Below are 27,595 nucleotides of genomic sequence, written 5' to 3' on the forward strand. Positions count from 1 at the left end.
AGTGCCATGATGAACATTCTTAAACTTTAGAGACATTATTGGTATTTTCTAAAAGATAAGTTCTTGGAAATAAAATTGCTGATTCAAAGAATTTGTAAAAATGTACAGTTTTTAAAACCTGTTTTTCCTAAAACCTGTACTAAGTGAACTAAAGAGAGTTCTTGAATACTGATTTTATTGTATCCCAAAAGAATTGACATGCTAGCCTCACTTGGGTACTAAGAAAAATATAAATTTGTAGTCATTTTTTAACGAAATTATTACTTTTTATGAGCTTATATTTCTTGTTTTGCTATTTAAGGAATGAATTTATAATGCAAATTTAATTACTAGTAATTGAGAAACCAGGAATTTTAAAGTAATTATTATTGCCAGTGTTCGTGCATTTTCATTAGCTTCATATCTCTTGAACTTAACTAACACTTATAAACCTTTTAAATCAAATTATATTATACACCATATTTTTTAGGTCTTTGGCAGGGGACAGTGATTAGTGGAAAGAAAAATCATACCATTAATTAATTAGCTGTTCAATGTTTTCTTTATACTTGGCAAGGGATATTAATAAAACTCCTTGTTCTAGTAGAAACTTACAGTTTTTACCAAGGTTGGATAAAAAGATACAATAGGATTGCATCTGTATTTACTTTTTTCTAAAAGTAATGATTTTAACTTGTTAAACTTATGGTTAATATACAGCTAGACTAAGCTGCTTTCACCTGTGTTGTGACTTGCACTGACAGTAGGGCCAAGACTCTCTTTAGTTTTATTTAGATATTGTAGCAGTTTGTATCTCTGGCTGTTTCAATTTGGGTTCTGAGGGGGGTGCCATTTTTTAAACACTCTATAATAAAGAATTTTATTGCTTTAGTATTTACCAATAGTTTATAAAATAGTAAAGTAGTGTTTACTCATTATAAAGCATTTAGGTAATATAGTATCAGGAAAATGTTAAATCTCATTTGCATGATGAATTTATTCAATAAGTTTTATGAAAGCAGTGAGTTAAGTATGTAAGTAGTTTTGTCCACCTGTCTAAATGTAGAACAGGTTGAAAAGCCTTAAGGTACGTATACAATTTAGATGTAGGTTTTTCTTGAATTTTAGGAGTTTTTGAATATACCTTTGGCTTATTTGTGGGATTTTAAATTGTTAGATGTTGAAACAAACAAGAAGCCAGTGCTCTGAGAAACATGAATCCTGGTATAGTTAGAGGTTAAAAACACTGGGCTTACATATAAAACTATACTTTTAGAAAAAGAATATTGTAGAAAATCTTCAAGATCTAGGACTAAATAGAATTTTTAGACTTGACATCAAAAGTATAATCTGCAAAAGGAAAAAATTGATAAATTGAACCTCATCAAAATTAAAAATATTTGCCCTGTGAGAGACCTTGTTCAGAGGATGAAAGGAAAAGCTACAGACTGTGAGGAAACATTTGTAAACCACATAGCCAGTAAAGAGCTTGTATCTAGAACATGTGAAGAACTCTCAGCAATTAAACCCAACAACAACAAAATCCAATTAGAAAGTGGACAAAATTCATGACAGACATTTCACCAAAAGATGAAATCACATATGATAAACACTTGAAGATGTTCATCAGTAGTCAGTAGGGAAATAGTAAGACCACAATATCATACCTATCAGAGTAACTGAAATAAACTGGTGACAAGACAAATGCTAACAAGGATGAAGGGAAAAAAACAGTCTTTCATCCACTTTTGGTGGGAACATAAAATAGTTCAGACATTCTCAAAAAAGAGTTTGGCAGATTTTGCTGTTTTATTACTATACAAATAAATTAACAGTTGCTCTCCAACCCAGTATTTGTACTCTGTATTAGTCAGCTTTTTGTCACTGTGACAAAATACCTAGGAAAAACAACTTTAAGAAGGAAAGATTTAATTTGGCTCACAGTTTCAGAAATTTTAGTCTATGGTCAGCCGACTCTGTTGCTGTGGGCCTGCAGTGATGAGGCAGAGCATCATGGCAGAGAGGGCATGGTGGGGCAGAGCTGCATACCTCATGGGAGTTGGGTAGCAAAGAGAGCAAAGAAGGAACCTAGGACAAGATATACCCTTTCAGGAAGTGCCTGTAGTGGCCCACTTCCTCCAGCTAGGCCCCACCTCCTGCAATTTCTACTGCCTCCCAGTAATGCCATCAGATTATGAATCTTTCCATGGCTTCGTCCACTGAAGTGGTTAGAACCCTCATCATCCAATCACCTTCCTGAAGGTCCTGCCTCTGGATACTGCTGTGTTGGGGACCAAGCCTTCAACACACGAGCCCTTGGGGTGGAAAGTATTGCAGATTCAAACTACAACATAATCCTAACCATTTATCCTAAAGATATGGATTGTTATGTTCAGATAAAAAGCTTTACATAAATGTTTATAGTAGCTTTATTCCTAATTCTCCTAATAACTAGGAGAACATGCTGTTTAATGGGTAAATGGTTAAAAGTTAAAAAACTGGTATAGTACATTTATACTATAGAATGCAGCAGCAAAAAGAGTTGAACTACTGATACAAGGAATGACCTGGATGAATCTCCAGAGAATTATGCTGAGTGGAAAAAAAAAATCAATTTAAAAGAATACCTTCTGCCTGATTTCACTTACATTCTCAAAGTGTCAGATTACAGACAAAGAGAACAGATAAATGACGGAAGGATTGGGGTGGGATCTCTAAAGGGGTAAAGCCTTCTTTATCTTGATTGTGGTGTGGTTACACAGATCTACACATGTGATCAAATTGAGTAGAACTATATGTGCACACAGACAAATGAGTACCTACGGAACTGGTAAGCTCTGAATAAGGTTTATAGGTGTACCAGTGTCTGTTCTGGGTTTTAGTTATGTATTCTATAGTTATACACTTTTCTTATTGGGGGAATCTGGTTGTAGGGTCAGAGGATGTCTTGTACATTTTTGGTGAGGGGGATAAACTTCCTATCAAGAATTTGTATAATTATTTCAAAATAAGACTTATAGGGCTGGGTTGTAGCTCAGTGGTAGAGTGTTTGCCTAGCATGTGTGAGGTGTTGGGTTCTATTCTCAGCACAACATATAAATAAATGAATGAAATAAAGGTCTATCAACAAGTTAAAAAATATATATATATATATGTATATATGTATGTATGTATGGGAATTACCTGCCCCCCATAAAAGCATTAGTAAGACTTTGTAGACCCACAGAAGTGAAAATTTGTGTTTTAATCAATAAAAGGAAAATTATGATTAGGTATCCTGGGTTAATTAGAAAATTCCTCTCTTCAAAATCTGTGTTCCTACTGCATTACGGTAGATACGAAGATTTTCTACTAGGATAACAATATGAAATGAAAGTATGCTTTGAAGTCAAACATGCAAGAAAATTTGTTTCTTTTGTTCCATTTTAGAAAGAAGAAGTAAATGAATGTGGCGAGAGTGTTGACAGAAATAATTTGAAACGATCACAAAGCCATCTTCCTTGCTTTACTCCAAAACCACCTCCTGATAGTGCCGTTATCAAAGCTGGATATTGTGTAAAACAAGGAGCAGTGGTGAGTAACTTAATAAAATGTGTGAGATTATGAAAATGTGAATGTACTAGAAAACTTGCAAGTTAACATTTAGAATGTTTGCTTTATTTTATGAAAGTAGAGACTAGTATACTGGGAAGGGCATTAGGACCTAGAGCAGGGGTTGTTCTGTGTTTATAATGTAATGGTAGTATTTCCTTGGTCTAAGGGTTGTTGGGTAAATTAAGGCCTATTACCATTAACCTTCAGTTTAAATGAGCCTTTTTAACAGTTTAAATTTATTTTGCAAAGTTTTTCTGTTGATTCTCTCTATCCTCTAGAATGGGTGAGGGAAAGAGCTCTAGTGCAAAGTGGCAGCCAATAGAAAGTAGAAAGTGTAAACTTACCAGTATTTCTAAGGATTCAAAATGCTTTTCTTTAATTTACTCTTTCTGTGTGGCTAAATTTTCAGAATTGCATGAGAAAATAAACTTTACAATTTGAAAATAGAAGAGGGGGAAAAAACAAACCAGCAACTCTCTTGGCAGTTCTGTTTGATTGCTCATCCCTTTCTGGCAACTCTGATTCCCCTAGGTCAGCCCAGGGAAAGTTCTCCCAGCTGTTTGACTTCCTCTAGGTGCAGGGAAATGAAGGCGATGATTGAAGGTCTCTCCCTGTAGAGTGTCTAGGGGTAGAATCAGAATCCTCACCAGGCCGTGATGCTCTGTTGTGTGTTAATGAGGGATTCCTTTTTGATTTACTCCCAAGTCCAAAATTTCATTTAGAGACATTTCAGTATACCCATTAATAAAAATAATTGTAAAAATATTTAAATATATATAAATATGTGTTTGTCATTAACTATTTCATGAATTAAGTATTTATTGCTTTGCTACTACATGTAAAATACTTATAGTTTCTTTGTTTTATAGATAGAGAAACCCAGTGGTTTAATAACATTTCCTGTGCTTGCTGTTTACTTTGTGGGGATGACGAGGAAATAAAAGTGCCTCTTTTAGAGCATTAAAAATATAAAATATCATAAAATCATTAATAAAAGCTGAAATCTAGACACCAAAAGTTGAACCAGAAGTTCAAGTCCTGGGTAGCAAAAGAGAGCCAGTGTTTCATAAATTGCCTCACTGGGGGAAGGTAGTGAGGTGTTTTAATCCTTAGCATTTCTCATTGGGGGTTTATAGTGGAATGAATAAGTAATGATTAACATTTGACATTCTTAGAAATAAATCTTATATCTGTGTTTATTTCTGGTAGATGAAAAACTGGAAGAGAAGATATTTTCAATTGGATGAAAACACAATAGGCTACTTTAAATCTGAACTGGTATGTTGCTGCATCATAAATGTTGCATCTAAAAATGTTTGAGAAGTGTTACAGTGTGGTGGTGTATGGTTTTGTGCATTCTCTATTTTTAGAATAAGCTGCTTCTAGTTTTGAGAAGCACCTAAAGTTCAGTTTACTCTACTGTGAAACTGTTGGTTAATGGTATATTTCTTTCTTTTTTCTTTTTTAGTTGTCAGTGGACCTTTTTAAAAAATTATTATTATTTATATGCGTTGCTGAGGATTGAACCCAGGGCCTCACACATACCAGGCAAGCGCACTACCACTGAGCCACAACTCCAGACCCCCCTTTTTATTAAATATTAATGTTTTAGTTGTACATGGACACAACACCTTTATCTATCTATCTGTCTATCTATCTATTTATTTTATGTGGTGCTGAGGATCAAACCCAGGGCCTGGGGTGAGTGGTCTACCACTAAGCCACAACCCCAGCCCAATGGTATATTTCTTAAATGAAAATGTCATTTCATCAAAGAGATTTTCCACCATGAAAGATCTAAACTTATTTGTCTACAGATGTCCTCCTGAAGGGTTGTCCTTTCAGGCTAACAACACCTTGTATTTCTGCCTTCTCCCGATATTTTCTTTATCTTTTCAGATCAACTCCTAAGTTGTTTTATGTAAGGTGTTTCTCTCCTATCTGAAGGTAGAATCAGAAATTGAGATTCCCTTTCTCACATGTTTGAATGATACCCTTATTTAAAATGTTGTCAGCTGACCTGAATCCTGCAATTGATGGTTGCATAAATTAATACAATTCTGTACCTCTTCTTGTTGAGGGGAACCAGGCTGTTTATTTGAATGAAGGCACCAGAAAAGCACTATTCCTGTAGAACCTTCTGCTCAGCTGGGAGTGTTTGATATCTGTGTTGTCCATACCAGTGGCTGCCTGTGGCTTTTGTGTGCTAGAAATGTGCCTACTGATTGACTTCATTTTACTTTAAAATGAAAACTGAATTTATTTCATTTTCATTAATTAAAATTGACATAGTTACACAAAACTAGTGACTACTATATATGGCAGTGGTGCTCTAGAAAATAGGAAGAGACTATTTTAAGTTTCATCTCAGCTATCAGCTCTTCTAGGAAGCTTTTGTGGCCGTAGAAAAGGGAGTAGTCAGCATAGCTTGGTGTGGGCAGTCAGCAATCACACAGGATGAGTTTGTCCTCTTTCAGGGATAGCCCAGCATGGAGTAGGGAGAAGAAAGTGTCATCCTCATGGGGAAGAAGATGGTGGCAGAGATGGGAAAATGGTTACAGACATAAAATGATAAAATGGGGAAATATATTAAAGATAAAGGAAGCCAAGTTTCTGTCAAACCAAGGAAGGACAAATAAGAAAAATGAGAAAATTTTGGTCTTAGATTGAAATTGGATAAATCTGGCATAATTTAGCACACTGAGATAGATGTAGATTTAAATGTATTGTGTGTGTGTGTGTGAGAGAGAGTGAGTGAATAATGCATTCCCTAGCTCTGTGTCCCAAGAAAACTACCATTTCAGAAATGGTTTCCAAAGAGAAATAGCAGATTATAGAGTGGGATAAGAGAAATAAATGGAAGGTGAGCATGGAATGTCTTGTATCAGAAAGCAAGTACTCGGGCTGGGACTGTAGCTCAGGGTTGGCAGAGCATTGTTTAGCAAGTGTGAGGCCCTGTGCTCAATCCTTAGCACCACATAAAAATAAACAAAATAAAGGCATGCTGTCCATTTACAACTAAAAAGGAAGTAATTGTAGAATGATAAAGACAGGTAAAAAGACCCCAAAGCCACTCCCCCCCCTCCGTTTAAAGAAAGAAAGAAACCAAAAACCAGAGCATTCTACCACAGAGCCATATCCCCAGTCCTTTTTAATATATATTCCTGGGATTACCTGTGTGCACCTCAGTGCTCATCCCACAAGCCACTTTGAAAACATTCCCTCTCACCAAATCTGGGACAATGAGAGCATCAAAATGAATAATGAGGATAACAGATTATAGCTCACTGGATAAAGTAGGAATCCATACATGTATAAATAAATGGCTGAATGGTAAATGGTTTGTATGTATAGTGAGGAATGTGATATTTACATTTTCAGAATACTTATTTATGAGAAAAGAGCAAATTTATGGTGAAAAAACCTGGCAAAAAACTCTTTAATCTTGGGGCTGGGGATGTGGCTCAAGCTGTGGCGTGCTCGCCTGGCATGCGTGCGGCCTGGGTTCGATCCTCAGCACCACATACCAACAAAGATGTTGTGTCCGCCGAAAACTAAAAAATAAATATTAAAAAAAAAAAACCCTCTTTAATCAGACAGGTAAATGATTCAAATGAACTTTTTAAATAAGAAAATTAAAATCACTTATCATCTGACAGGATGGTATGAGAAGGACCCAGCCTTACTTCTGTGATATTCTTGCCAAATATGCATAATATGCATAATCTGAATCTAATCATGAGGAAACACCAGACACACCCAAATGAAGAACATTCTACAGAATAACTCTGTAGTTTTACGAGTGCCAAGATTATAAAAGTCAAGGAAAGAAGGAGGAACTGTTCGTACTAAGGGAAGGAAAAGTGAGATGGCGCAGATGTAGTCTGATTCTGAATAGAGTGCGTTTGCTCTAATAAAAGACATTTGAGGCTGGGTGTGATTACACACATCTGTAATCCCAGTGGCTTAGGAGGCTGAGGCAGGAGGCTGGAGAGTTCAAAGCCAGCCTCAGCAAAAGCACGGTACTAAACAACCCAGTAAGATCCTGTTTTTAAATAAAATACAAAATAGGGTTGAGGAGGTGGCTCAATGGTCCAGTGCCCTTCAGTTCAATCCCTGGACCGGAAGGAAAAAAAAAAAAAAAACATTTGGGGACAGTGTCCTGACTTAGTGGCTATAATGTGATTATGTAAGAAGATGTCTTTATAGAAAATAAGCACCAAAGTATTCAGAGGTAGTGTGAGAGCCAGGTCAGCAGCTAACTCTGAAATGACTTAGGAAAAACTTTTTGTGTATGTGTGCTGGCTTTTCAACTTTTGTGTAAATTCATGATTGCTTCAATGTTTAAATAGAGACAGCTGGGCACGGTGGCACATACCTGTAATCCCAGCAGCTCCGGAGGCTGAGGCAGGAGTATTGCAAGTTCAAAGCCAGCCTCAGCAATGGCAAGGCACTAATCAACTCAGTGAGACCCTGTCTCTAAATAAAATACAAAAAATGGGCTGGGGATGTGACTTAGTGTTTGAGTGCCCCTGAGTTCAATCCCCAGTACCCAAAAGAAACAAACAAACAAACCAAAACAAAATAAAAGGACTGGGATATTGCTCAGGGGTTATGTGCCTAGGGGTTCAGTCCCAGATACAAAAAAGAAAAAGAAAATAACTGAAGTATTTAGAAAAGTGTATCATATCTATAACTTCAAACATTTCAGGAAAGTATACTCAACATATGTATTCATACACATATGCACAGTGTTGAAACAAGTGGAAAATATTAATATCTTAGAAATGAGGTGTAAGGTATGTAGAAATTCTTGGTACTATTTTTGTAAGTCTCCTGTAGTCTCAAATTATTTCAAAATAAAACTTTTGTAAAACCTTGAAAATTTGATTTCTTGGTGCTACATAAAATAATGTTATGTCTTAATCTTATGGTGGCATATTCAGTGAAATATGGATATAGTATTTTAATGGAATGTATAGTATCAATATTATCCTACTAGAAACCAGATATCTTATATTTATATTTTTATATTTAGTTTTAGTAGCATGCCTAATCCTTAGTTTTCTCAGGTGAATAGTAGCATGTGTATATAGGATTGTGGAAAGTGTGAGGTAACACATATAAAAGTCTGGTAGATGCCCTGGCACTCCAAGAAATGGTGCATATTAAAATAATGTATTTATATAAAAGTGACATATGTAAAATGATAGATTTACATCAAACTGAATGTTCACTGCTCAGATTCCTTATATGTCAAAGTGACATTCCAAAAGAGGAGGTAGCATGCTTCATTTACTATACACAGTGGGCCTTCCAAGACCAACTCTGCTGGTTCATGGCTTTTAATAAGGGATACTCATTAAGCCTGGAAGCTTTGTTTCAAACAACACACATAGAAGGGTAGAGAATTTGAGCTGTTCTGATGCTGGGTGGTTTAAAAAGGTATAGTTATATCTTAGATGGGCTTAAAGAAGCATAATTTTCACATAGATCTCCACATGAAAATAAACAAATCTCCAAATAAGATAACTAAGCTTCGAAGGGATGTTAAAGATAAATGTCATACACCTGTTGTTTGCTTTTTTGCCAGGAAAAGGAACCTCTCCGCGTAATACCACTTAAAGAGGTTCATAAAGTTCAAGAGTGTAAGCAAAGGTAAGGAAGTGCTCAGACTTGACACTGGCACAGCTTATTAAGACAGAGGACTGCCTTGGCTTCATTGACGTGCTTGCAGGTTATGTTTGTCTCTATTCTAGCAGGTTCTTTTTTTTTTTTCCCCTCGGAGGAGGATTGGAATTGAACCCAGGGCTCTGTACTACATAGTTATATCGAAGCCCTTTTATTTTCTATTTTCGATGGTCTCTTTCTACCCAAGTTGCCTTGAATTCTCAGTCCTCCTTCCTCACCTACTCAAGTGGAGATAGGGTCTCACTGAATTGCTTAGTACCTTGCCATTTCTTTCTTTAAAAAATATGTTTTAGGGCTGGGGATGTGGCTCAAGCGGTAGCATGCACGTCTGGCGTGCGTGCGGCCCGAGTTCGATCCTCAGCAACAACGATGTTGTGTCCACCAATAACTAAAAAATAAATATTAAAAAAAAAATGTTTTAACTTGTTGATGGGCCTTTATTTATTCAGTTATTTATATGTGGAGCTGAGAATTGAACCCAGTGGCTCACACATGCTAGGCAAGCGCTCTGCCACTGAGTCACAACCCCAGCCCATGCCTTACCATTTCTAAGGCTGGCTGTGAATGCGAGTTCCTCCTGCCTCAGCTTCCCACATTGGGATTACAAGCTTGTGCTACTGCACCTGGCTTATCTTTAACTCTTTATAGTTGGAATTTGCTAAAGTTTTCAAAATTCTCCAGCATATTGGAGTGGTCCACACCTGTAATCCCAGTGGCTCTAATCCCAGCAGTTTGGAAGGCTGAGGCCTGAAAATCACAAGTTCAAAGCCACCCTCAGCAAAGATAAGGTGCTTAGCAACTCAGTGAGACCCTGTTTCTAAATAAAATACAAAATAGGGCTGGAGATGTGGCTTAGTGGTCAAGTATCCCCAAGTTCAATCAATGGTCCCCTCCCCCACAAAAAAATCTCAAAAGTATTGAAATATTTTGTTTATTTAAAAACTAAAAGTTCAGGAATAGCTTATTAATGAGAAAGGAAAAAAATTAATATGAGCAACTTATAATTATGCCATCAGATTTGACAAATTGGTATATTAAATTCATTTCTTCATGTATGACTAAAAAAATAAAAATAATAAAAATAATTCATTTCTTCATAGTTAGATGCTTTATTAAAATTATATGTGTAAAAATTTTTGCAAAAATACCCAAAATAAATGGGTTAAATTAAAAACTTATTTTTGTAAATCAGTTTTACCTGTGATATATAATTGTTGACACATACTTGGCACAGATTATAAACAGGTAAAAAAAAAACAAAACTGCCCAACAACTGCTATTTAAATACAACTTTTTTTTTTTTTTTTTTGGTAACAGTGATATAATGATGAGGGACAACCTATTTGAAATTGTAACAACATCTCGAACTTTCTACATACAGGTAAGGTACTTATTTGAAAATCATAGATTATTTATTTATTTATATACTTATTTATTTATATGTGGTGCTGAGAATCAAACCCAGTGGCTTCCATGCTAGGCAAGCACTATACTTCTAGCCCTAGAGGTGTTTTTTTTTTTTTTTTTTTTTGGTAGCAGGGATTGAACCCAGGAGTGCTTAACCACTGAGCCATATCCCCAGTCTTTTTTGTGTTTTATTTAGAGACAGGGTCTCACTGAGTTGCTTAGTGCCTCACTTTTTTTGCTGAGGCTGGCTTTGAACTTGCAATCCTCTATCAGCCTCCTGAGCCACTGGGATTACAGGCGTGTGCAACCACACCTGCCTCCTAGAAAGGTGTTTTTTGTTTTGTTTTTTTAAAGAGAGAGAGAGAGAGAATTTTTTTTAATATTTATTTTTTAGTTTTCGGCGGACACAACATCTTTGTATGTGGTGCTGAGGATCGAACCCGGGCCGCACGCATGCCAGGCGATCGCGCTACCCGCTTGAGCCACATCCCCAGCCCCATAGAAAGGTTTTTAATAGAATATTTGTTAGCCAGGTGTGGTGGTACTATGTCTATAATCCCAGTAACTAAGTATTTTTCAGGTATCTCAAAGTATTGAAATTATAGTCGTGCGCCACTGTTGCCAACTTAGGTAAGCTAAGTACTTATCAAGGAATATGGCATTTTGGAATATGACTGCCAATACTTCTAAATAGTACTACTAAAAATTATTTCTAGAAAAATAATATGTAAAATGATGTCAAATTTTTTTTAAATGACAGCTGTGTACATATTGAAAGAACAAAATAAGAAGGGCTTTCTTTGACTTCTTCTTTTTATTATTTTATTTCCAGAAGTATTCATTATGGACCCTTTTTGATGTGTCTGATCTCAAAATATTAGTTCTCAACTTATGTCTTGGTATAGTAACTTACCCAGCAAAACCTGGTTTAATAAAGTATTTCTGCCAGGCACAGTGGCGCATGCTTGTAATCCCAGTGGCTCGGGAGGCTGAGGCAGGAGGATTGAGAGTTCAAAACCAGCCTTAGCAACTCAGCAAGATCCTGTCTCTAATAAAATATTAAAAAGGGCTGGGGATGTGGCTTCTAGTTAAGTGTCCATGGATTGAATCTCCAGTACCCCCCCACCCAAAAAGTGTTTCCAAGGGCTCCCGTTGTAGCTTATCTCAGTGGTAGAGTCCTTGCCCAGCATGTGTGAGGCACTGGGTTTGATCCTCAGCACACATAAAAATAAATAAATAAATAAAATAAAAGTATTGTGTTCACCTATAACATACATATATCATATATATATATTTTTTGTTTGTTTGTTTGTTTCCAGAATTTTGGGAAACCATTGTCTTAGATAATGATTTTGTTGGTGGCAGTACAAGTTACCAAAATAAATATGTTGGATTTATGGAAGTAGAAGGTACATATTGAGGAAAAATTAACTGAATCCTTTATTTCCTTTAGGCTGATAGCCCTGAAGAGATGCACAGCTGGATTAAAGCAGTCTCTGGCGCCATTGTAGCACAGCGGGGACCTGGCAGATCAGCATCTTCTGTAGGTTTCCTGCTCTCTGGGGTGACAGTCCCACGGGTGCGGCGACCTGGTCGAATTGTTTTCCTTCCTCTCCCCCTAATCCCTTTGGTTTCTTTTCTTTTTTTTTTTTTTTTTTTTTTTTTTTGAGATTTATTTGCATGTTAACTTTTAGACCAATTAGACTTGCGAAGAATAATGCATTTCTAATTTAATGCTTCCTTGTAGTGTTACGTATACTTAACTTTCTGTGCATTGTATTGTGTTAAATACACAAGCAGGGCAATGAAAGAATAGACATTTCCTTGCTTTGTTTTAGCAATTCTTAACTTGTCATTAGGTCTAGATTTGGTATAATTTGAAAGACTCTTAGTGTGGAATGTGGCCTAATCATGAAAGGCACCTTTAATTCCAGCATTACACAGTTTTGTGAATGTCAATTTATTCTTTTCTAATATCAGTTAACATTTTGTTTCATTTTTGGTTTTTTGGTTTTGGGGTTAATTTTTTGGCTTAGCATGCCATAAGACTCCTGACCAAGCTGGAACCTTAAATATAGTTTAGTTCTCCCATTCAGTATTTTCTATTTCATGTTTATTTATTTTGTAGCAGGTTAATATAAAAGCCTGCTTCAAGCTGCGTGCAATGGTGCATGCCTGTAACCTCAGTGGCTTGGGAGGCTGAGACAGGAGGATCATGAGTTCAAAGCCAGCCTCAGCAATGGCAAGGTGCTAAGCAACACAGTGAGACCATCTCTCTAATTAAATACAAAATATCTTGTTCAAGTATATAATAAGACTTGTATTTTCCTTTGGAATACTTTGGCCACCGATCTCTCATCTGAAAATACAAATTCTACTGAGAAATAAAAAATGTGGTGTCTTAAAGTGTTGCATTGTCAAGGGTAGAATATAGTCTAGCATGTAATGTATAGCTTTTATTATCTAGATTCATTATATGTAATCTGTACTTTTAATACTTTTCCTGGAAGTGTTGTCTTTTAATGTCCTGGTAGTGATGATTACAGATCAGCAAATTCAGGTTATATCCTTTTTGGAATGTCTGAGAAGTCACTTTTGTGGGTGTTAATTTTGTAACTACCTTCATTTTATGTGACCTTTTCAGTAGTCAACTCTGAGATTCTCTGCAAAAACAATGTCTGTTGGGAAGAGAAGCTGGAAAAGGGTGCTTGTGTTTTGTGCTTTTTGGTGGGGGCAGGTGAACTATCTAGCTGTCACTGTCAGCACAACTTTCTCTTTTCCTCCCTCTCCCATGTATAGGTTAACTCTAATCTTAGCTTTGCACTGTGTTCCAGATGCGGCAGGCCAGAAGGCTGTCGAACCCTTGTATACAGAGGTATACATCAAGAACTGGTGAATGCAGCACGTATGTGGGCTCTCACGCAAACGTGCCTTCTTAGTAGAGGGCCTGACTCACTACTTAACAGCTGATCCTAGAAAGTTGAGTTCACTAAACTGCCTTTTGCAGTTGTCATGACTGACTTTGTCAACACTAACACAAACTTTCACTGCAGTCATCAGGTTGAATGTGTATTTTTTTAAAATGTTTATTTTTTAGTTATAGGTGGACATAATATCTTTATTTTATTTTCATGTGGTACTGAGGATCCAACCCAGTGCCTCATGCATTCTGGGCAAGTGTTCTACCTCTGAGCCACAACCCCAGCCCTGAATGTGTAATTTATTAAAAAGATTTAAAAAATACAACTTAAATAATGTAAAGAGATATTAAGCTAGGTTCTAAAAATTCACTTACTGAATTGCTACAAGAATTTCTATATTTTATGTTTTTTGAGATATTTTATACTGCAACACTTGAAATGTACCTTTGTTCCAATAATATATACAAGCCTTGCATGCATATACATTGAATAAACTAATTTTCATGGCATTTTAAATCTAATGAAATTCAGCCATATAATAGAACTCTGTTGTATTTTCATAATTTGTAGTACTTTGTTTTCAAAGCCACTGATATCATAAATGAACAGAATATACTAAGAAGTATATGGCACAATGCACTTAGAATGGTCAAGTTTAAAGGTATATTCTGATTTGATCTAGTTAGAAGCATTTTAAAATTCACAATTAATATTACTTCACCAGTTTAAAAATGACTATATGCTCTTTCTTACCTTTAAAATCTTAAACCATATGAATATATAACATTCAAAACTAAATACATGAAATTAGATGAAAAGACCGTGTTCTTATTGGTTGCAATGAAATTTAGGGAAACAAACTAAATTTTATCAGATTGTTAAGATAGAATATTTGAAAAATCTTGATTCCTGATTATCAGAGAAATTTACGACTTTGTATTTTTATCTTTTAAAATACACGGGATAATTCCCATTGTCAATTGAGAATATACTCTTAAATAAAAGGTAAAGCTGGTAGGCTTCCTCTAAATACAGTTCAGTTGCAGTTGGAACACTATCCTGGTTTAGGCTGGCTAAGTCTTCAAAGTGTCATTAGCTACCAAATTCAGCTTTGGTGACAGAACTAGATTCTTAGTGGAAATGGTTGTTGGCTGTCATTGCTTTAAACTCACCTTTAAAAATGCATTTGCTTTGGGAAAGAACTTGCGCATTTATCCTGCATGGCTTATGCTTCTGCTGCGTGTGCGTGTATGTGTGTTTTTCAGAGAATCAAGTCTTACGCTGAATTACTAACCTTATTGTCAATGATTGACGGTGTCTGACCATTACTCCTCTTTCTAGGAGCATTCCCACAGTCCTTCAGAGTCCAAACACACTGTCCGTCCTGCCGGTGCCGCAGCAGCAGCCACCTCACATTCCACAGCCTCTCGCAGCAACTCTCTGGTCTCAAGCTTTACCATGGAGAAGCGAGGATTTTACGAATCTCTTGCCAAGGTCAGGCCAGGGAACTTCAAGGTCCAGACTGTCTCTACAAGAGAACCAGCTTCCAAAGTGACTGAACAAGCTCTGCTAAAACCTCAAAGTAAAAATGGCCCTCAGGAAAAAGATGGTGACCCCGTGGACTTGGATGATGCAAGCCTTCCAGTCAGCGATGTGTAAGATGGAAGCATGCAGGGCCTACCACCATCCATCCTCAGTGTCCTTCATGAGGCTTCTAGCCAAAGATGATAAAGGGGGAAGTGGGTTTTAATGCGTATATTATACTGCCTCTTAGATGTATTCTTTGAAAGCTGGTAAACCAAGAATCTAGGGAGTAGCCAAATGAAATGTCATTTTTTTCAGAAAGAAGGAAAAAACCTGATTGTCTTCATATCAACTATCTGAAGCTTTGTGTATTCTCCTTTGGGTGGTAAAAATGTGTGTGTGGTATTTTTTTTCCTAGTGACTTTGACAGTTTAAATGTTTAACAACTTATAAACATTGAAAATGCTTATTAATGATTTTGGTCATTTAAAAAATGCTACTATGATTCCTATTAAATGTTGATATTTAACCATCATTATTGATTAATATTATTGAATGAAATATTGCCAGACTAAGATTCCTAAGCTCATGATGTCTGTGGTGCTGCAAAATTTATACTGCAATGTAGACTATTTTGAAATCATAACCATTTTTGATGCCCTGGATCTTGAGTGTTAAATTTTGCACGGAAGATATGATTTAGACCCTTGGTAGGGATGGGGGTTGTATTAGGCTGGAGAAAGGGGGGGAAATTAGAATTCAAACTATATTTTAAATATTTGTTTGAAAAAGCTTAGGACTTGCAGCTGTCAGTGCTTTTGTTCAGTGACGATCATTAGGTTGGAAATATTGGAGATACCTGATTTTCTTAACAAAATTTTGTAAATATTTCTCATCTCCATATTTGGATTGGTGAAAGACCTCAACTTTATATGTGACAACGTAACTGCCCTTAGTCATGAAATCGTGGCCTCTACTTTTTTGTTACTAATAACCTGTATTCAAGTGCCTGTGTTTTTCCATCTTGTTTAAGAATATTTTGAGATTAATATGCTCAAAATTCCTACATGATTGGCTTTAAACATTGAGATAAAACTTTTAGTAGCATAGCTTAATATGTTAAATAATATAGCATTTTATGTTAGAGATACCAGAATGCTGGTATTATACTTACCTGTGCAATATACATGTTTTAAAAAACAATTTTAAGTATACAGTTAATCATGGGGATGTCAAAAATATCAACACCTCTCTAAAGAATTCTGTTGTTGCAATAGACTAGTTTGAGAAAGCGCCATTTTGCAGTTCAGTCTTAAACATTTGCTTTAAGAACACATCTTGAATTACACATGCTGCTATTTTTATATTTTACCATTTTCCAGTACTGTTTTGTTTTGAATTCATACATATCACCATTTCTCCTTTTTATTTTCTAAGATGACTTCTTGTCTGAGAGGAAGGAAAATTTTCTACTAGTGTGGTAAGGTCCAGAGCTTAAGATACATTATACTGGAATTAATAGAGTATGAGTTAAAAAATCCAAATGCAGGGGCTGAGGTTGTGGCTCAGTGGTAGAGTGCTTGCCTAGCACATGGGAGGCACTGGGTTTGATCCTTGGTGCCACATAAAAATAAATAAATAAATAAAGGTATTGTGTTCATCTGCAATTTGAAAAAATATTTTTTAAAAATCCAAATGCATTAGAATGCACCACTCACCTTTTTTTATTCATAAGCTAATGTTTTTTAAAGTTATATTTAGATTTTTCTCTTTTGCACCTACATTTGAAAAGGATAGAATAAAAAGGTTTTAAATAATTACACTTTTTCTGCTGACCTACCCATTTTAATGGCTCTTTTGAAAGAAGGTTTTGTTTCATGGATGCACCTAAGAAGACTTGTATAGAACTTTGCAATATTCAAGAGCCTGATGCTGTTTTCTTTGGTACAGCTTCCACATTGCATGTTCCTTTTAGCATATTTTGGTATTGGTAATTTGATATATTTAATGGTGGCAAATATTAGCTCTATTTTGGGACTTTTTATAGAACTACCCTTGTTCAATAGCATAGGAAAATGTTCTTGTGATTGTCAGGGTCTCCTAGTATTTATCTCAATTCTTTTATAAGTCTATGGAAATTATTTAATTATTTTAAAACTTACACTTTTCTTGTAAATATGTCACATCTGAAGTGTCAAAAAATTACTTTGAATACCCTAATATTTGCTGCATTTTTTTTTTCCTGTGTGTAACCTGTCTTCTTTCAGAATGGGAATGTGTGCCTCCCAATGTTTACTGTTACGTCTTTTATCTTTATATGTTGAACTGGTTGAACACTGTAATGACTTGAGAATAAACTACTCAGAATTCATTCTAATTTATTTCTCATTCCATTTGCTTCAGCTCTCCTATGAACAAGTAAACAGGGCAAGTACAAAATGTTTTTGGTAATTGACTTAAATTTACATATTTAAGAATAGTAATTATTTGCTAATCTTTGAAAAATTAAGAAACTTCAGATCTGTGAATTTTTAAGGCATAGCTTCATGTGAAGTTACACAAAGAAAGATGTCAGGGTTTGGGGGGTGAGGGAGTTTGCAAGTATAGAATCAGACAATCAGGGTTGCTTATCATGCTTGCTCATTGGTTAGATGGTGTGAGCCTAGGCTTGATGCAGAGGCCTTTTGATTCCCAGGTGGGACATTGAGGTACCCTCATAAAAAACTCCATGGGCTGCTGCTTCTCGAAACTTTTCCCTGGTTTTTGTTTGTTTTGGGCACTGGGGATTGAACTTGGACACTCAACCACTGAACCACATCCCCAGCCCTTTTTTGTATTTTATTTAGAGACAGGGTCTCACTGAGTTGCTTAGGGCCTTGCTAAGTTGCTGAGGCTGGCTTTAACTCTCATCCTCCTGAGTTGCGTGTGCCACTGTGCCAGGCCAAGCTTTCCCTTTTGATAATACATGTTTCTTGACAGCTGTGGTGAACACTGCACCCAGAGCCCTCCCTGTGTGGTTTGTGATGTACAGGTAAAGCTCAAGTCCTCCTTCAATAAGTGAGGACAAGGCATGAAGAGAATGTATTGAACTGTACAGTTTAAAGTACTATGTACTTTAAAATACAAATTCTTCACTTGCAATTCTGGAATGTTCTCTGTATAAAGAAACCTTCAATAATCTTAGATGTTTTATTTTATTCTTTATGTCTAGTTCATTGTTAAATTCTGCTGCTTTTCTCCTGTATCTTCATAATCCTGTCCTCTGAGATGCTGCCAAAATGACTTTGAGCCAGTATCTCCTCTCACCTGTTCATGTCCTCTTAGACTCCTCTGTACCACCCTCATCCTGTCATTGCTCAGGGCAGGCATTAAACATTTTGATGTGTGCTCTTTTTACAAAAGCTGAGTAATATCTTAAAGATCAACCAGTCCAAACCTGTGCCACCAGGAAGGAGAGGATTTGCCCATGGACAAAGAACTGTTAGGATCTATACCTTGGCTAGAGTCATGTGGGTTGGCTCCTGGTGCCCTCCAGGAATTCCTCTCTCCTCTCCAGACAGATTCATTTAGTGTTCTGCTCTTTGGTCTCACTCTCATTTTCCTAAGGCCACTTGTTTTCTGAAATGCTTTATTCTTCATAGACCCTCAGATCTCTTCATTTATTAAAATGATTGGTGAAAAACCCACTGAGCAGCTGCTGAGTAGTTTAGTGTGCATTCCCACTCGCCCTTCCCATGTTGGGACCATGTTGGCCCTAGAATGCAAGGAACTTGAGGTTTGATCAGTGTTTCATTTTTTAGAAATCCGTGGACATTTCTATATTTCATTTGGAAGAAACCCGCTTGACATCTCTATACATAGCATTTTCAGTGCTTTCAGAAAGGGGAATATTTAATACTGATACTATTTGGGGAAAGCTTTGTTTCCAAGACTTTATCTGAGTTTGATTTTTTTATTAACTATCTGTACACTTATTTTTCTAAAAGATTAAGATTTTTTTTTTTAATTCAAAGTGCCATTGCAGGCTGGGGTTGTAGCTCAGTGGTAAAGCGCTTACCTTGTGCATTTGAGGCACTGGATTTGATCCTCAGCATCACATAAAAATAAATAAAATAAAGGTATTGTGTTGATCTACAACTAAAAATATATATTTTTTAAAAGGTATCATTGCATGCTTAGCCCATGTTCCCTTGTTCACGTCCAGCCATGAGAGACAGTTGTAACCTGAAAATAATTTCTAGCACATTTATCTTGGAAGCCACCTCATTGAAAGCTACTGGCCTGCCAGCATCTGGTGCTGTTTTCCCCTCTGGATCGCAGATGCTTTTTGTTTACCCTTTTGTTTGTGGTTTCTTGATGCTTCTTATGTTCCTGTAATAAGTAGCTCTCTTGCAGATAGTTTTTTATTATTGTTTTTCTTTTTGGTACCAGGGATTGAACCCAAGGTGCTTAACCACTGAGCCACATCCCCAGTCTGTTTTTCCTTTTTTTTTTTTTTTTTTTTGAGACAAGGTCTCACTAAATTGCTAAGGCTGGCTTTGAACTTGCAATCCTCCTGCCTCAGCTTCCTGAGCCACTGGGATTAACAGGTGTGTGCCACTGTGCCTGGCTGAATACATAATTTTGCTTATTCATAGACATAGTTTGTCCATTTTTAAAAAAGATCTACTTAAAACTAATGTGACTATTAAAATTAAACCAACAGCCCAGCAAAGTGGTGCATGCCTGTAATCCCAGTGACTTGGGAGACAGGAAAATCTCAAATTCAAGATCAGCCTCAACAATTTTGCAGGGCTGTGGGTTTACTTAGTATTAGAGCACCCCTGAGTTTGATCAGTCTCCAGTACCCAAACAAACAAGCACTAACAATACACAGTTAAAACAAAAATACTGCATTTTTGCCTTCAGTGTGTCTTTTTACCTGAATTTCTCTTGTTGGTCTACATATAACAGCTGTCTTATACTAGGAATCTTGGGGCCTGGATTCAGCTCCAGGTCTGCCACACTTGGGCAAGTGTAAAGTATTTTGAAACCTCACCTTTACATTATAGAAAACGAGAGAATTGAATCTGCCTTGGTAATTTTATTAACCCATGCAACTTAATTTTCTTCCCTCAAAAACTATTTTAAATGTTTTTAAAGAAACCCCAAAATAAGAAGGAAAATGCTAAACCTTTTTGCTTTGACAGCTTTCCTTTTACTTTTGGTTGCAGCTCAAGAATTTACAACCAGCTGGGCACTTGGGCACCGTGGTACATACCTTAGCTACTCAGGAGGCTGGGGCAGGAGGATCACATGAGCCCAGGAGATCAAGAGCAGCCTGGACAAGGTAGCAAGACCCTGTCTCTTAGAAAAAATAAAGAAGAGCTGGGGTTGTGGCTCAGCGGTAGAGTGCTTGCCCAGCACCTGCAAGGCCCTGGGTTCGATCCTCAGCACCACATAAAATAAATAAATAAAAATACTGTGTCCAACTACAACTAAAAAATAATTTAAAAAGAAACTACATAAACCTGCTAACAGTTGTTGAGATAGGAAATATTTATATCAAAAATGCAAAGATTTAGCCCCTTGTGGTAATCCAAGCAACTCGGGAGACTGAGGAGGATTCAGAGTTTGATACCAGCCTCAGCAACTTAGAGCCTGTCTTAAGAAAGAAAAAAAAAGTTGGGGGGTGGGGTGCGTGTGTCTGGGGATGTGGCTTAATGGTTCAGGGCCACTTGGTTCAACCCCTGGTACCTAAATAAATAAAATGTGAATAGTGTTTTACTATTGTATATTCATGGATAATAGCTCCACCTTCTGGTTATCCCATTGCTAAAATTAAAAGTAATTTGGTACCTGTTTCACTTTCTTTACCCAAAACAGAAAATTAGAGAAGATAGGTGGTTGCTTAAGATAGTTTTGAAGTTAATATCAAATTTAAGCCACCATTTACAAATGACTTTTTGGGGAGAAGGGGGTATTGGGAATTGAACCAAGGGTCACTTCTAAACTACATCCCCAGTCCTTTTTATTTTTTGTTTTCAAACAGGGTCTTGCTAAATTGCTGAGGCTGGCCTCAAACTTGTGATCCTCTTGTCTGAACCTTCTGAGTCACTGAAGTTACATGTAGGTAGGTACCACCATGTCCAGCTACAAATGAATTTTTTTTTGGTACCAGGGATTGAACTTGACCAATGAGCCACATCCCCAATCCTATTTTGTATTTTTATTTGGAGACAAGATCTCACTCAGTTACTTAGCGCCTCGCCTTTTGCTGAGGCTGGCTTTGAACTCGTGATCCTCCTGCCTCAGCCTCCCCAGCTGCTGGGATTACAGGCTACAGGCATGTGCCACCATACCCGGCTACAAATGATTTTTGGATTAAACTTTTTGTATAAAATACTTGTAGCTTTACATGTAGTTATAAGAAATATTAGAAACTTTACTCAGATTTTCACAACTGAAATAATACAGTATTATAACCAGGATATTGAGACTGATGCAGTCAAGATACAGAACAATTCCCTCATTCTGACCCTTTTATAGTCACATCCCTCTATTTTATGGTTTGGAAACAGACTTAGTTATTTGTCCAGAGTCACACTAGGATTAAAATGCAATCTTTAAGTACCAAAGTTTAGGCTTCTGACCCCTATGATATTCTTGTCACAGTAGGAGTCTTGAAAATTGCTTTGTTTATATTATTTCTGGTTACTAATAATGAGTTGAAATTTCATTCCGTCTTATTTTCAACATTTTCCAAGACCATAATCAATCATCCATCTTCCTCCCTCCCTCCTTCCCTCTCTTTTTTCTCCTTCCTTCCTTTCTTTCTCTCTTCCTCCCTTCCTCCCTCCCCCTCAAGGTGGAATCCAGGGGTGCTTAACCACTGAGCCATACCCCTAATCCCTTTTATTTTTTATTTTGAGTAAAGTTTCACTAAATTGCTGAGGTTAGCTTTGAATTTGCAATCCTCCTGCCTCAGCCTCCTGAGCTGCTGGGATTATAGACTTGTGCCACCACACCCAGCCACAACCGCATTTCAAATGACAGTTGCCTTTATACATTCCTTTAACTTTTTTTTTTTTAATACACTGGGAATTGAATCCAGGATGCTTTTATCACTTAGCTACATTGCCTGGACTTTTTTATTTTGGATTTTGAGATAAGGTCTCACCAAATTGTTGAGGGTCGCACTTATTTGCTGAAGCTGGCCTCAAAATTGCCATGTTTCCTGCATCAAGCCTCTGAGTTACTAGGATTTCAGGTGTGTACCACTGATACCGCTGTTGACCGGTGACGAGTCCTTGCTTCCCCGATGTTGAAGAATAACACCAAAGAAGCACGCTGAGGCAAGGTCAGAGTAGAAAGTAGAAGTTTATTAGAGGACAGCAGAAAAGACTTCTCCCGGAGGAAGAAGGGGACCCAAGAGGTGGAATCCGCGGAAGTGCGGTTGTTTCCCCTTCTTATAGTTTTGGTGATGGAATGTAGGTGGGAGGGGTTGGGACACCAGTGGGCCAGGCAGGAAGGACTTCTTTATCACTTCTTTGGGATGGGGTATCTTTAAGTTTGCTGGGGGCTGTTTATTAACACTTCTTTGTGAAGGGCTATCTTCAAATCTGTTGGGGGCTGTTTCCTGGGCTCCATTAACATTCCATTGTCCTGTGTTTTTCCTGAGTCATTCTCAGCTTGGCCTCCATTTTAGATTTCACTCGGTATTAGACCCGATTTACCTAACTACACTGACTACCTAACTTTAAATCTGGCTTCACCACCATGCCCAGCTCAAGGGAACTTTTAAGAATAATAGATAAGTTTCCTGATCATAACCTTCCTGAAAGATTTCATGCTCTGACATCTGACATATGAATTAATAAAGATCACCAGGCACAGTGGTGCTATAATCCCAACAGTTTGGGAGGCTGAGGCAGGAGGATTAATAGTTCAAGCCAGCCTCAGCAAAAGTGAGGTTCTAAGCAACTTAGATCTGTCTCTAAATACAAAATAGGGCGGGGGATTGAAATGCCAAATTCTTGCACGGGAAGTAGATATAGAGATGGATCATGAAGATAATCACTTTGGTGTGGGCAAGGGTGAGGTGTTTTTCTGTGTGAGAAAGCTTTTGACCCATTGAAGTCTAGTTCAAATCCATGTCTTCAGTGTATGACACACAGCGTTCAGGAGGCCTAAGGTGATGAAGCTGTCCACAGGAATTTGCCTGAAGAAACAAAGTATAATTTTATAGGTGATAAAATCTAGCATGGAAAACTACAGTGGCGTGGAAAACTACACACCCATAGACTGATGATAGGCAAAGGATAGTGTGGGTAAGAGAAGAGACGTTGGAGAAAGGGCCTTTAGGAAGTCCCAGAGAGAAAAAGTATTTCTTTATAACAGCCACGTGACGTGACAATTTGTAAATATTGGGTTCAAACTGGTGCATAAAATTGAAATCATTTTCTTGAAGATTTTTGCCTCTTCCTCCCAAACTGCTGTACTTAACCCTCTCATGCTAGGCTTCTGAAGGAGGAAGGGTGAGGGTGAGGCAGGGAATGTGGGGAACTTGCCATGATTTGGAAACTTGCCCACATCAAGCCTTTTTTTTTTTCCCTGCCTGTTTTTGGTACCTTTGTGATATGATTATAACATATTTCCCATGGAAACTTACTGCGTTTTGCAAATAGGTGGCCGTTGGTCCTGGTGATGTCCACTCTTGGTAACCATGCATACTTCACACTCATGGTCTTAGGTCATGTTGTCACTTAGGCTGTCCTGCCTTCCCACTCTCCTTTGTCTGTTTATGTTTTTAAGGTGGAGAATCTTAGTGGGTCAGGTCTGAGGAGTGACAGGAAGTGAGGTAGTAGGGTAATGGAAAGTGTTTTGGTTTGAAAACTAGAAACTGAGCTAACAAGGTAAAAGAGTCAGGTGTGGTGGTGAAGGCCTGTGATCCTAGTTGCTCAGTGTCCCTTTCCCCATTTCCCATCCCTTCTAGTTCACTCTGCGACACATCTGAAATTTTCTGGCCTGATTTCAAGAATCCACATGAAGGGGGGCTCTGTGCTGCCTCAGTTCACAAAAGACCATAACATCCTATCTTCAGTATCTATGGAAGTAATTTTCTTTCCTTCTTTGGTTGAATTTGGTGAAAAATATTGATCCATTTTCCAATATTTATCATTAATTTTTGACTAAATCCCATTTGGTCAGGTTTGGTTTTGTTTTGGTGTGTGTGAGGGGTACTGGCAATTGAACCTAGGCCCTCAGAATACTAGGCAAGCTCTCTACCACTGAGCTACACCCCCAGCCCTTTTTATTTTATTCTGAGACAGTCTTATTAAGTTGCTCAGGCTGGCCTTGAGCTTGTGATCCTCCTCCATCTGCCTCCTAAGTAGCTGTGGAGTCACAGAGGTGTGTCACCTCCCTGATACTTATTATTTTTTAAATATACTCCTTGATTCTTTTTGCTATTTATTGGTGATTTTTGCATGAATATGTGGTATATGTCTATTTTTATTTTGTATAAATCTAATCTTTGTAGATTTTTTTTTTTTTTTTTTGGTTTGCGGGTTTGTTTTTTGGGGGGGGCACCAGGAGTTGAACTCAAGGGCACTCAGTGACTGAGCCACATCCCAGCCCTATTATGTATTTTATTTAAGGACAAGGTCTTACCGATTTGCTCAGTGCCTCCCTTTTACTGAGCTTGGTTTTGGACTCCTTCCTCAGCCTCCCCCGCCGCTGGGATTATAGGCGTGGGCCACCAGCCTGTCTTTGTAGGTTTTTCTTTTTTGGTTTTGGTACTAGGAATTGAACCCACCTGTGCTTCCACTGAGCTACATCCCTAGCCCTTTTTTATATTTGACTTTGAGACAGGGTCTCACTAAATTGCTGAAGTTGACTTTGTTGTTGTTGTTTTTTTTTTTTTTTTTTTTAGTTGTAGTTGGACACAATACCTTTATTCCATTCATTTACTTTTATGTGGTGCTAAGGATCGAACCCAGGGCCCCGCGCATGCTAGGCAAGCACTCTATCGCTGAGCCACAATCCCAGCCCCTGAAGTTGACTTTGAACTCAGTCCTCCTGCCTCAGCCTCCCAGGCTACTGGAATTACAGGCTGCTGGGATTACAGCCTGCACCACTCTGCCTGGCTTTTGGTAAGTTTTGTGGTGTTACACTAGCCTCATGGGAAACACTTGGGAGGTGTTCTTTTTTTTAATTTTTTTTTTTTTTTTAGTTGTGTATGGACTTAATGCCTTTGTTTTTATGTAGTGCTAGAATCAAACCCAGTGCCTCACACTTGTGAGGCAAGTGCTCTATCACTGAGCCACAACTTCAGTCCTGGGGGGTGTTCTTTTTTTTAATTTTTTTTTTTTTTTTTTTAGTTGTGTATGGACTCAATGCCTTTGTTTTTATGTAGTGCTAGAATCAAACCCAGTGCCTCACACTTGTGAGGCGAGTGCTCTATCACTGAGCCACAACTTCAGTCCTGGGGGGTGTTCTTTTAAGCTGTTCCACAACAGCTTTAAACAAACTGGAAATAACCATTCTTTAAAGTTGGTGGAATTTGGGGCCGGGGTTGTAGCTCAGTGGTAGAGCGCTTGCCTAGCATGTGTGAGGCAATGGGTTCAATTCTCAGCACCACATATAAATAAGTAAAAAATAAAGGTATTGTCCCCATCTACAGCTAAAAATATTAAAAAAAAAAAAAAGTTGGTAGAATTTTCTTATAAAACTTTCTGGACCTGGAGCTCAGATGTCTCTGACAACTTCCTCGTTTTCTCTGTGAAAGCAGATGTGCTGAGATCTTCTGTTCCATGGTAGGATAGAAGGAATAAGAAATAGGTAGGATAAGAAATGAGTAGAAAGGAGACATAAAGTAAGGACTAGGAAAAAAATATTTTCATTCAGAAGTTACACATTTTCCCAGGCCTGTCACTCCCTACGCCTTACTACCTTCCAGGCCTGTCACTCTCAGATTCCTGGAAAATATGTAAGTCTAATTAACCCCCAGTAAATAGATCCTACAAAGGAAGAGATGGTATCCCTTCTGAGGAACCTATAGTGTAGGGGACTTTCATTATCTGATCAATAATCAGGTCATGATAATACCATGTCAGCCTGAGGATCCAGAGATTGACCAGACCACCAGAAACTGTCTTGACTGTTACCTTCCCTATCTACACTTCCATACCCTCCCTCACCAAGTTTCCTTTAACCCAAGAGTTGGGAAGGCCCCAAATGCACATCTCTCCCATTCTCCCTTAAATGCCTTAAATGTGTATTTCTTGCTTTACCCCCATTCTCCCTCTGAAGCCGGAATTAGGCAGGCAGTCAGTATAGATAGGTAAATCGAGTCAGGTCAGATCTAAGAGGCCAGTTTAGAGAAAATCTGCCAAGTTGGAGACTGTCCCCTGGGGGATTGAAATGTTAATTCCTTCAGAGCCCTTCCTCCACCCTCATCAAGAACCGCCCCCTGCTCCAGCCTGTTGCTAAGGTAACCTATCCCAGGAATGGCCCCTGTGTCCTTCCCCGTTCAGCCCACCTGTTTCCCACTTTTTGGCCATCCCACCAAGCATTTATTTCCTAGGCCCATCAAATGCCTAGTCATGTGAGCAGGAAGGAGAAAGATAAGGGGGAAAAGGCAGGAGAACAAAGAAAGCCTAAGACATCTAAAAAGAGAACACCTCGCTTCTTGGGATACCAGGATACATGCTATGCCCCCTTCTTGCTCCTGGGAGAAGTCTGTTACCCCTTTTTAAATAAACCTGTTTTATGTGCTTGCCTTGGCGTGCTCCTCTAATGTTCAAACTTCAACATGTGGGGAAGCAGAACTCGTCACCAGTAACCTGCGGTATCACCTTGAATACTACTTTTTTTTTTTTTTTTTTAATATTTATTTTTTAGTTCTCGGCGGACACAACATCTTTGTTGGTATGTGGTGCTGAGGATCGAACCCGGGCCGCACGCATGCCAGGCGAGCGCGCTACCGCTTGAGCCACATCCCCAGCCCTTGAATACTACTTTACTAAATAAACTTCTGTCTGCCTCTGATTGGCACACGCTGAAAGTTTCTGTCCCGCATGCCAAGAATACCCCTGGTCCTGAGTCAAGGTCCCCCTTCTCTCCAGGAACTCCCCAGACCTTTCTTTGAGGTCATCTCTTCTAGGGTCAGTTTGATAAATTATACTCCAAGAAAAGTAGACCTTTTATCTAAATTTTTACTGTGTATGCATGAAGCTGAGCAAAATATACAGATCTTCTTTTTGTTGTTGTTCTTAGTACCTCAGACAGGCCTGGCAAGTACTCGCCCACTGAGCCCTATTCCAACCCTACTGTTCTTATTTAAAGAGAGACACATCAATCGGGTTTGGGGGGTTGGGAACACAACTGTTAATGACTAGAGGTTGGCGTCAGAAGGATTGCAAGTTAAGGCCAGCTTCAGCATGTCTCAAGATGAAATTTTAAAAGGGCCAGGGAGGGCTGGGGTTGTGGCTCAGTGG

At 37.9% G+C, this 27,595-nt stretch overlaps 1 protein-coding gene across 6 annotated transcripts in view; it reads left to right on the forward strand.

Moving 5' to 3' along the window:
* Positions 1 to 17,487, forward strand: part of PLEKHA1 (pleckstrin homology domain containing A1) — a 61,984-nt gene extending 44,497 nt beyond the window's left edge. For 4 of the 6 annotated variants that reach the window (XM_081267776.1, XM_081267771.1, XM_081267773.1 and 1 more), the window contains exons 7-12: positions 3,409 to 3,552; positions 4,783 to 4,851; positions 9,167 to 9,231; positions 10,582 to 10,645; positions 12,125 to 12,214; positions 14,934 to 17,487. In XM_081267776.1, the coding sequence (XP_081123902.1) occupies positions 3,409 to 3,552; positions 4,783 to 4,851; positions 9,167 to 9,231; positions 10,582 to 10,645; positions 12,125 to 12,214; positions 14,934 to 15,251 (750 nt within the window). In that variant the 3' untranslated portion in view covers positions 15,252 to 17,487. Of the gene's footprint in view, positions 1 to 3,408; positions 3,553 to 4,782; positions 4,852 to 9,166; positions 9,232 to 10,581; positions 10,646 to 12,124; positions 12,215 to 13,505; positions 13,577 to 14,933 lie in introns of all 6 variants that reach the window. The other 2 variants (XM_081267774.1, XM_081267775.1) reach the window with 2 other exon arrangements.
* The last annotated feature ends 10,108 nt before the right edge of the window (positions 17,488 to 27,595 follow it).

The sequence above is a fragment of the Spermophilus citellus genome (assembly GCF_964194105.1).
Source record: "Spermophilus citellus genome assembly, chromosome: 15".
NCBI lineage: Eukaryota > Metazoa > Chordata > Mammalia > Rodentia > Sciuridae > Spermophilus > Spermophilus citellus.